This window comes from Penaeus japonicus, unplaced genomic scaffold, assembly GCF_977035675.1.
Source record: "Penaeus japonicus unplaced genomic scaffold, GWHDUDI00000001_assembly GWHDUDI00000029, whole genome shotgun sequence".
Classification (NCBI taxonomy): domain Eukaryota; kingdom Metazoa; phylum Arthropoda; class Malacostraca; order Decapoda; family Penaeidae; genus Penaeus; species Penaeus japonicus.
In genome coordinates, this window is record NW_028234431.1 from 34380160 (window position 1) to 34390825 (window position 10666).

General features: G+C 43.5%; 1 protein-coding gene across 3 annotated transcripts in view; it reads left to right on the forward strand.

Annotated features, from left to right (window-relative positions):
- Positions 1-6329, forward strand: part of LOC147468459 (uncharacterized) — a 7006-nt gene extending 677 nt beyond the window's left edge. Inside the window, exons 2-20 of one of the 3 annotated variants that reach the window (XM_086554347.1) lie at positions 44-81; positions 155-314; positions 397-1171; positions 1713-1829; positions 1924-2046; positions 2170-2292; positions 2463-2585; positions 2723-2845; positions 3083-3205; positions 3501-3628; positions 3747-3959; positions 4057-4216; positions 4330-4507; positions 4622-4903; positions 5018-5133; positions 5273-5360; positions 5440-5596; positions 5755-5992; positions 6111-6329. In XM_086554347.1, the coding sequence (XP_086410473.1) occupies positions 44-81; positions 155-314; positions 397-1171; positions 1713-1829; positions 1924-2046; positions 2170-2292; positions 2463-2585; positions 2723-2845; positions 3083-3205; positions 3501-3628; positions 3747-3959; positions 4057-4216; positions 4330-4507; positions 4622-4903; positions 5018-5133; positions 5273-5360; positions 5440-5596; positions 5755-5992; positions 6111-6214 (3369 nt within the window). In that variant the 3' untranslated portion in view covers positions 6215-6329. The remainder of the gene's footprint in view (positions 1-43; positions 82-154; positions 315-396; positions 1172-1712; positions 1830-1923; positions 2047-2169; positions 2293-2462; positions 2586-2722; positions 2846-3082; positions 3206-3500; positions 3629-3746; positions 3960-4056; positions 4217-4329; positions 4508-4621; positions 4904-5017; positions 5134-5272; positions 5361-5439; positions 5597-5754; positions 5993-6110) is intronic. The other 2 variants (XM_086554348.1, XM_086554349.1) reach the window with 2 other exon arrangements.
- Positions 6330-10666: the final 4337 nt, after the last annotated feature.

A 10666-nucleotide genomic window follows, 5' to 3' on the forward strand; every position in this document is an offset into this window, starting at 1 on the left:
CTAGTACTTGCAATTTTACTAAAATTTCTGATTTTGCCTTCAGGTGGTGGCCGGGACGGCAGTAGCAATGCCAACAGTAGGGTAAGTATTTCGCCTTTTGAGCACTGACTTCAAAATGATTTGTGCACATCTGACAAATCCCGTCGCCCCTTAGGCCTCGATGTTTGGGTGAGGGCAGATTCCCCAACCCCAGTACCTGTGGCGAGTTCTTTGACTGCATCCCTGATGGCAGTGGTGGCTATGAATCCCTTTTGAACGACTGCAATGGGTTTGCTTACGACGCCACTTCCAGGACCTGTAGCGGTGAGATCGAGGTAAGTGTGCTCGAGTTAATTCTCCTGGTTGATCTTTGTTTGATGGTATAATCCCCAGCCTTAACCTACGTTCCCTTTACAGTGCCACTCGCGAAGCAGTCGGAGTGTGACTACAGCATATCACTTGTATTCTTACCTGTGTGAGGGTCAGCCTGATGCCTTTGTGTGCGCTGACTGCAGGACTATGGTTATGTGCGTTAAGGGCCAGGCATTTGTCCGACAGTGCACCGGTGGGAAGGCTTGTTACGTGAGTGCCACTTTTGGAGGCGGTGTGTGCTACCCAGGGCTGCCCGCCGAATGCACCTGCCAAAAGGCGGATGTATTTGTCCGAGATATGTATGACCCCCAAAAGTTTTTCTCTTGCTCGGCCACTGGAGCAGTTCCTGATAACCATGTGTGCCCTGACGGTATGGTATTTGACGAGTCGACCGTTCGGTGTCGCAACCAAGCCAGCGTTCCAGCCTGCTCACGGCCTGGCACCTTTGCAAACCTAGATAACTGTGCTGAATACTATTCTTGCATGCCACTTAAACATGGGTGGCTGCAGAGGCTGTTCATGTGCAGCAATGGAACGCTGTACAATGAGGTGAGTGGGGCATGTGAAGACCCTTGTGCAAGCCAGATGGTGTGCTATGAGGAGGGAAGGTTCCCAGACCCCCATGATCGCCGCAACTACTACGAGTGCCTGACTATTGGTAACCGTATACACCGCATGCGCTACCAGTGCCCTCACGGCTATGTATGGAAGGTAGCCGACTCTGGCAATGGGGGATCCTGTGTGGAAGATAGTGGATTGACTTTGCATGACTACTCCACCCGCTGCAGCATTCCCAGTGGCATGTGCCCTGATGGAACAGGTATGCTTTTTTAAAATGTTGCTATTTTAAATGCAGTGGCTAGTATTATATAATGCAAGAGCTGCAGTTTTGGGATTTCGTAAATTTGATTCTAGGGTTTGAATAGTTAGTAAGGGAGCTAGCTGTTGATGTGCCAGCTTTCCCAATGAAGCATAATATCAGGGTCCACTCTTTTGAGCACATGTGATCTTGAAGTATGTTCAATTCGGGTGTACTTTCCAAACTAGCAGAACAATTAGATCTGTTCGATTATTAGTCGGTGAAATCGAAATGATTGACTAGGCCAATAAGTAGGCACAAGATAGGATTAGTGCAGTAGATTGCTTTAATACTAATTAGAGGGATTAGTAGTTTCTAATGGTTAGAATAGCATTGCTTTCTAAAATGGATAAGTTGGTTCTATGGCATCTATATAAAAGATGCCTTTAATTTCTATTTACAACAGCAGGGAGTAATACTTGTTATTTAAGCTTGGTTTGTTTTGATGCTTGATCTATTTGCATTAATGCTTCAACTTGATAAAATGATCTACCTGTTTCAGATTTGTGTGTAACCAACAATGGTGGCTGCAATGCAAATGCCGACTGCACCACTTCTGGCACGGTAGTGACTTGCACTTGCAAGGCAGGTTACACTGGTGATGGTTTGACCTGTACAGGTGCGTGAACTAACTAGGCAGGTGTGTGTGTGTGTGGCACTTCAGCACCTTGGCTACTGCTAGATGACCAATTTGCCTCTTGCTTTGCACACAGATATCGATGAATGCTTGGTCAACAATGGTGGTTGTGATGGTAATGCCAACTGCCAGAATGTACCAGGTGGACGGGTATGCAAGTGTCGGGCAGGGTTCACTGGTGATGGGCTCGCTTGCTCTGGTGAGTGCAGGTATTTTCACTGCTAATGACTGGCCGTAAAGGCAAGAAGCTTAAATCCACCAAGTGGATAGCTTTAACCATGTTGGTGATTTCTTGCATACTAATGAAACCCACCACTTGCAGATGTGGACGAATGCTTAGTCTCCAATGGAGGGTGTGACACGAATGCTCAGTGTAGTAATACTGTGGGCAGTCGTGACTGCAAATGCTTAGCAGGGTTCACTGGGGATGGCCTCGTGTGCAAAGGTAAGTGCAAGTAAATGCAGCAAATTGGTAGCATTTTGAGATTCCTAATCGCCAAAAGGATGCATCTTGGTCAACTAATTGGTTGAAAGGCAAGGTGCCTAAAGCCAACACGTAGATGGCCTTGCACAGGTTGCAGATTTCTCGAATACTAATAAAGTCCACCCTTTCAGATGTGGATGAATGCTTGGTCAACAATGGTGGTTGTGATAGAAATGCCAACTGCCAGAATGTACCAGGTGGACGGGTATGCAAGTGTCGGGCAGGGTTCACTGGTGATGGGCTCGCTTGCTCTGGTGAGTGCAGGTATTTTCACTGCTAATGACTGGCCATAAAGGCATGGCCATAATGGCAAGAAGCCTAAATCCACCAAGTGGATAGCTTTAATCATGTTGGTGATTTCTTGCATACTAATGAAACCCACCACTTGCAGATGTGGACGAATGCTTAGTCTCCAATGGAGGGTGTGACACGAATGCTCAGTGTAGTAATACTGTGGGCAGTCGTGACTGCAAATGCTTAGCAGGGTTCACTGGGGATGGCCTCGTGTGCAAAGGCAAGTGCAAGTAAATGCAACAAATTGGTAGCATTTTGAGATGAACCCGAGTTCTTTCTTGGGCTGTGATAAATTGCATGGGCTGTGATAAATTGCATTTGATAAAGAGCTTAAGGTCTTCAAGATGAAGGTGGCAGAGCACATGAATTTTCAACAATCCATCTTGGCTGACCATCTTGCTCATTAAAAGCAGAGTTGAGACTGCAAGCATTTTAATGTCGCTTAATGTTATTACAGATGTTGACGAGTGCCTGGTGGGTAATGGCGGGTGCCATGCAAAGGCTCAGTGTACTAATACTGTTGGCAGCAGGAACTGCAGTTGCCTCCCTGGTTATATTGGTGATGGATTTGGATGTGCTGGTAAGTAAATTGTTTTGATGTATCAAATCTGCAGCAGGTCCTCTGTTGTAAGTGAAGGTGTTTGCTTGGGCTATTTACTGTACATGTAACCAATTCCAAAACCTTGGTGCTTTGATAGAATTGACACCATGTGTATTAATACAGATTGCTGCACACTATTGCTATGCATAATGACTAACTGTTGACGTGGCAGTCTTAAGCATGGTATGACTACTACTTGTGCTGGTAAACCAGGAAAGCAGAGTTGATCAACTTTGGGTATGGAATTGTACAGTTTTTTTGCTTCGCATTTCAGGCGCATGTGAGCTGCAACCATGCTTCGCAGGTGTTACCTGTACCTTCTCTCAGGTGGCACCCTTCTACACCTGCGGTCCTTGTCCTGCTGGATTCTCTGGGAATGGCATAACTTGTGAAAACCTCGAGGTAAATTTCATCTTTTCATGAAAGCTGTTGCCTTTTTAAAATGCAGGGTAACCTGATTCTTAATGCATAAACTTGGCCGTTGACGAGACGGCTAATTTTCAATAATGCCTTTATTTAGTGCCCCGTTGGCTTTGCTGGTGATGGTGTTGTCTGTGGCCCTGATTCTGACATCGATGGGTACCCAGACAGTCAGCTGGCATGCACTGACAAGCACTGCAAAAAGGATAACTGCGTGAATCGGCCGAATTCTGGTCAAGAGGATGCTGATGGAGATGGACTAGGTGATTCGTGTGATGACGATGCTGACGGCGATGGCCGGAAAAACCCTTCGGTAAGTGTGGTGGTGGTGGTAATGCAGTCTGTTGTATAAACTGGGCTTCCAAGGATAGGATAGGATAGGATTGGAGTAAAGGCAAGTTTCCTTGCAGGATAACTGCCCACTGATTGTCAACCCTGGCCAAGAAGATAAAGATTCTGATGGCACGGGAAATTTGTGTGACAACTGCCCTAGTGTCAAAAACTCTAACCAAAAGGACGTTGATCTTGACGGCCTCGGCGATGCGTGTGATCCAGATATCGATAACGATGGTAGTGTGCTGTGCCTTTTAGCCCTTTGGCTTGACAGAGCTGTGTAAAACCTTGGGCTGCTCCAGCAAAGCAAACTCTACTTGCTAAGTAATGGCTCGTTGAAACCCTTGCAGGACTCGCCAATGACAAGGACAACTGTCCATCGGTGGCCAATAGCAACCAGGGAGATGTCGATGGTGATGGTGTGGGCGACCTGTGCGACAACTGTCCTACTGTTGCCAATTCTGGCCAGGCGGACAGTGACCAAGACCTCGTAGGGAATAAATGCGATGGTGATACCGACGCAGATCGGTAATTCTTTGGATCTGGTTTTGTGGTGATTACCAAAAAACGATGCAAATTATTGAAAGCACTCTGGCAGTGTGTATGAGGGGAAGTATCTTATGTGTACATCTTGGCTTGCAGGGATGGTATTGATGACAGTGTGGACAACTGTCCTGGACTTCACAATAGCGCTCAGGTGGATGTTGACAGCGACGGTGCAGGTGATGTGTGTGACTCTGACAGTGACAACGATGGCATCAATGATGACTTGGATAACTGCATGCTCATTCCCAATGCCGACCAAAAGGACTTTGATGGTGATGGCCGGGGAGATGCTTGTATCACGGACCGTGATGGTGATCTAATTATCGACTCTGAAGACAACTGCATCCTGAACCCCAATATTCACAAAACTGATTTCACGTAAGTGCTTGGAATGGATAAAGTGCTTAGAGCATGTAGATAGACGGGCAGTGTGAAATGATTTGCATAAATCCCAATCTTTGTACCAAGCTTGCTCTGATGATACTTTGACAGGAATCTGCAGATGGTGAACCTGCAGCCTTCCAGCTCTGTGGCTCCCAAATGGGTTGTTTATGATGGGGGTGCAGAGATCCACCAGAACGTGAATTCTGCTCCTGGATTAGCTGTTGGTACGTTGGCTTGCATCCCAGTCCACCAGCATGGGAAAGATGCAGATGCACCCTGGTCCACTGCAAGTTAAATCTTCCTTTCTCTTCCCCAACCCTCCCCTAGATGTTCTTCTGATTTAATTAAACCTAACCTCAACAGGTGATGCCTCGATGGAGAGTGTGGATTTTGAAGGCACTTTCTTCATTGAAGATACTAGTGATGATGATTATGTTGGATTTACATTCAGGTATTGTTAAGGAACAGTTTGTACTTCTGAAGGATGTAGATACATGGAACCTTGTCTAATGCTGTGGTGTTAATTGCAGCTACCAAAGCAATGCCAAGTTCTATGCAATGATGTGGAAGAAGGCTAATCAGGGTACTGGACTGAAAGGTGTTCAGCTAAGGTTGGTAAATTCTGCTACTGGCCCTAGTAATGCCCTTGCTGATGCCCTATGGAAGACTGCAACTACTACGAATCAGGTTTGTATTGCACTGCATGATCCTGACCCTTTTTATAACCTGTTGTATATTCTGTATCCTTGTAAAATTAGCAATAGGCAACTGTTATACATACAGGAACTTACCCTGTTAATTGATTGTACTATTCCCTGGTTAATCGTCTTTTATCAAATTTCCAGGTCAAGCTGTTGTGGCATGACTCCAGCATCGGCTGGAAACCGCGTGTGGCCTACCGCTGGCAGCTTCACCACCGCCCTGAAATTGGCGGTGTAATGAGGTTCTACCTGTACAATGGCAACACGTTGGTAATAGATTCGGGTAACCTCTACGACGAGACCTTGCTGGGAGGCCGAATGGGAGTGTTCTGCCTCTCTCAGCCTAAAATCATCTGGTCGAATATGAAGTATTCTTGTAATCGTAAGTGCAGGCCTTGGCTTGCTGGCTGGCTCGTGTCCTTGAGCAAGGCTAGCCTAGTATGTAATAGTCGAAATGGAAGTGTGTGCTACCTCTAACCTATCCCTCCTATCTCCAACAGGCGACATTCCCCAAGCAATATTTGACGACCTGCCACAGAGCCTAAAGAACCAAGTCCAGGCCACTCCAGGAATTACAACTAGGACCAAAAATATTCTTGGATAAGAACACTCCCAGACCCCTGTCTCTACCACGAGGTGGTTCAGGACGGAGGGATGATGCCTCTAGGATTGCAACATGACCCCAATATGAATTTTAATAAATAAGTTATTTTTCTTAACTTTATTTTTTCTTTAACCCATTGTGGAGGGGGATAGATTTGGGACAGATTGCTTGCCCAGTCTCCAGGATGGGTCTTATTTTGGAGCGAGGGAGCTTCGCCTAACATGCATTGACTTTTCCCACTTTCCATGGCTCATTGTAAAACTAGCCATTTTAGTTTTAATTTGTTTTATTGTATTGAGACTTGTCATATGACTGGCTCTAGCAGTGCTGCAGACGACCACAATTGTAGTATAGGGTCCATATCAGCTCCTTATTTTCTCTCTACTCGGTGTGATGGAGTTCCTTTTAATATCTTCGTAATCGTGTGTACTCTGATGGTTATATCTTCCGTATTCGTTCAAAGAAGGTAACATGAACCTGTGCTACCGAGTGACGCAATAAAAGCCATCACTACTGGCACAGGGTCTTTTAGTAGGCTGACCCTAAAACCCCCACAATGTGACCCCAGACGGTTTATACAAATCGGGTTCGCTCTTTGCTGCATTAAAGAATAGGATAAAAGTGTTAATGAACACTACACTTTGCTCCCCCAATCAGGTCAGTAGATCTCTTTGATATAGTTCCCCCACCCTCGCCTCTTCGGCTAACAGCTCCCACCCCTTCTGGCCTCCTGGCTACATCCATACCACCCTCGCCCTTATTGAACAAGTTTGGACGCAATCCGCTTTTCATGACTTTTATATGAAGAGGAAGAAAGTTGCTTGCAACCTTCAAGGTAGTGTGATAATGGTTAAACCTTTTTATTGGATGGGCGATACAAGATGTGTTCCTGATTGTAACCACTTGGATATAATAGTGTTACTTGGATATTTCTTGCTCGTCAAAACCTTTATAATGGAACTGATATTGGCAACCTTTCGTAAACCCCTGAGTGTGCTCATGACTTGGTAAATTATAACCATTTTTTTTTTCTGAATTGGTAATCTCTGCAACTGTGTGTCGCAAGATGACTAGGCAATACAGGATGTGCAGTTGCATTATTCTGGATTCTTAATCGTGACAGCAATTCGATATGAAACTTCTCACTTTATTTAGGAAGGTCAGAAAGGGCCTTAGGTGCTGTTTTTAATATTGACCCGCTTATAAGGAACGAAATTGTACCATCTACATATTGGCCAAAATCTAGGTTTAGGAATTTAGGCTTCATTGAAAAGAATCCTTTTTAATGTTGCCTTTCACTCATACTAGTTTTTATTAGTACTAGTACCCCAAATGATTGTTACTGCTGCCATATCCCTACCAATCTTCCCTTTAAAAATGTGACCGTCTCTGTATAAATGTAAAGAGATGAAGAAAAGTAGTGATGAAAACCGAAATGAATGTTAAAAGGTTGGGTAGGAGAATGTGTCGGAAAGAAATGGTAAAAGGTTTGGGAGGAGAATGTGACCGTCTGTACAAATGTAAAGAGATGAAGAAAAGTAGTGATGAAAACCGAAATGAATGTTAAAAGGTTAGGGAGGAGAATGTGTGGGGAAACAAATGTTAAAAGATTGGAGAGGAGAATGTACGGGAAACAAATGTTAGAAGGTTGGAGAGGAGAATGTGTGGGGAAATAAAAATATCAATCCTTCTAAAACGCTTGGCTCTGATGTAAAAAAAAATAAACATTATCATTATTATGGTTAATCCTCACCAATTTACCTAGATGAAGAAAAGTAGTGATGAAAACCGAAATGAAAATGTTAAAAGGTTGGGGAGGAGAATGTACAGGGAACAAATGTTAAAAGGTTGGGGAGGAGAATGTGTGGGGAAACAAATGTTAAAAGATTGGAGAGGAGAATGTACGGGAAACAAATGTTAGAAGGTTGGAGAGGAGAATGTGTGGGGAAACAAATGTTAAAAGATTGGAGAGGAGAATGTGTGGGGAAACAAATGTTAAAAGATTGGAGAGGAGAATGTGTGGGAAAGAAATGTTAAAAGGTTGGGGAGGAGAATGTGTGGGAAAGAAATGTTAAAAGGTTGGAGGAGAATGTGTGGGAAACAAATGTTAAAAGGTTGGGCAGTAGAATGTGTGCTAAAGAAATGTTAAAAGGTTGGGGAGGAGAATGTGTGGGAAACAAATGTTAAAAGGTTGGAGAGGAGAATGTATGGGAAACAAATATTAAAAGGTTGAAGAGGAGAATGTGTGGGAAACAAATGTTAAAAGGTGGGGGAGGAGAATGTGTGGGAAACAAATGTTAAAAGATGGAGAGGAGAATGTGTGGGAAACAAATGTTAAAGGTTGGAAGAGAATGTGTGGGAAACAAATGTTAAAAGGTTGGGGAGGAGAATGTATGTGAAACAAATGTTAAAAGGTTGGAGAGGAGAATGTGTGGGAAAGAAATGTTAAAAGGTTGGAGGAGAATGTGTGGGAAAGAAATGTTAAAAGGTTGGAGGAGAATGTGTGGGAAAGAAATGTTAAAAGGTTGGAGGAGAATGTGTGGGAAACAAATGTTAAAAGGTTGGAGAGGAGAATGTGTGGGAAACAAATGTTAAAAGGTTGGAGAGGAGAATGTATGGGAAAGAAATGTTAAAAGGTTGGAGACGAGAATGTGTGGGAAACAATTGAATCAAATGTAAAAATAAAAATGTTATATGGAATCCTCACAAATTTAAAAGTGGAGAGAAATGTATGGGAAAAAAATGTTAAAAGTTTGGGGAGGAGAATGTGTGGGGAACAAATGTTAAAAGGTTGGAGGAGAATGTGTGGGAAACAAATGTTAAAAGGTTGGGGAGGAGAATGTATGGTAAACGAATGTTAAAAAGGTTGGGAGGAGAATGTGTGGGAAACAAATGTTAAAAGGCTGGAGGAGAATGTGTCGGAAAGAAAGGTTAAAAGGTTGGGAGAGGAAGTTGGGGGAAAAAAAGGTTAAAAGGTGGGGAGGAGAATGTGTGGGAAACAAATGTTAAAAGGTTGGAGGAGAATGTGTGGGAAAGAAATGTTAAAAGGTTGGAGGAGAATGTGTGGGGAACAAAAGTTAAAAGGTTGGAGAGGAGAATGTGTGGGAAACAAATGTTAAAAGGGTGGGGGAGGAGAATGTGTGGGAAACAAATGTTAAAAGGTGGGAGGAGAATGTGTGGAAAAACAAATGTTAAAAAGTGGGAGGAGAATGTGTGGGAAACAAATGTTAAAAGGTTGGAGAGGAGAATGTGTGAGAAAGAAATGAAAAAAGGGGGGAGGAGAATGTGTGGGAAAGAAATGTTAAAAGGTTGGAGGAGAATGTGTGGGAAACAAATGTTAAAAGGTTGGAGAGGAGAATGTGTGGGAAACAAATGTTAAAAGGTTGGAGGAGAATGTGTGGGAAAGAAATGTTAAAAGGTTGGAGGAGAATGTGTGGGAAACAAATGTTAAAAGGTTGGAGAGGAGAATGTGTGGGAAACAAATGTTAAAAGGTTGGGGAGGAGAATGTGTAGGAAACAAATGTTAAAAGGTTAGAGGAGAATGTGTGGGAAAAATGGGAGGAATGTGTGGGAAACAAATGTTAAAAGTTGGGGGAGAATGTGTGGGAAACAAATGTTAAAGGTTGGGAGGAGCAATTTGGGAAACAAATTTAAAAGTTGAGAGAATGGAGAATGTGGGAAACAAATGTTAAAAGGTGGGAGAGAATGTTGGAACAAATGTTAAAAGGTTGGGAGAGTGTGGGAAACAAATGTTAAAAGGTGGAGGAGAATGTGTGAAAAATGTTAAAAGTTGGGAGAGGAGAATGTGTGGGAGACAAATGTTAAAAGGTTGGGGAGGAGAATGTGTGGGAAACAAATGTTAAAAGGTTGGGGAGGAGAATGTGTGGGAAACAAATGTTAAAAGGTTGAGGAGAATGTGGGAAAATGTTAAATGTGGGAAACAAATGTTAAAAGGTTGGGAGGAGAATGTGTGGGAAACAAATGTTAAAGTGGAGAGGAGAATGTGTGGGGAACAATGTAAAGGGGAGGAGAATGTGTGGGAAACAAGTGTTAAAAGGTTGGGGAGGAGAATGTGTGGGAAAAAATGTTAAAAGGTTGGGAGGAGAATGTGTGGGAAACAAATGTTAAAAGGTTGGGAGGAGAATGTGTGTGAAAACAAATGTTAAAAGGTTGGAGAGGAGAATGTGTGGGAAACAATGTAAAAGGTTGGGGAGGAGAATGTGTGGAAACAATGTTAAAAGGTTNGGGAGGAGAATGTGTGACAAACAAATGTTAAAAGGTTGGAGGAGAATGTGTGGGAAACAAATGTTAAAAGGTTGGAGGAGAATGTGTGGGAAACAAATGTTAAAAGGTTGGAGGAGAATGTGTGGGAAACAAATGTTAAAAGGGTGGAGAGGAGAATGTGTGGGGAAACAAAGGTTAAAGGGTGGGGGGGGGGAGGTGTGGGAAACA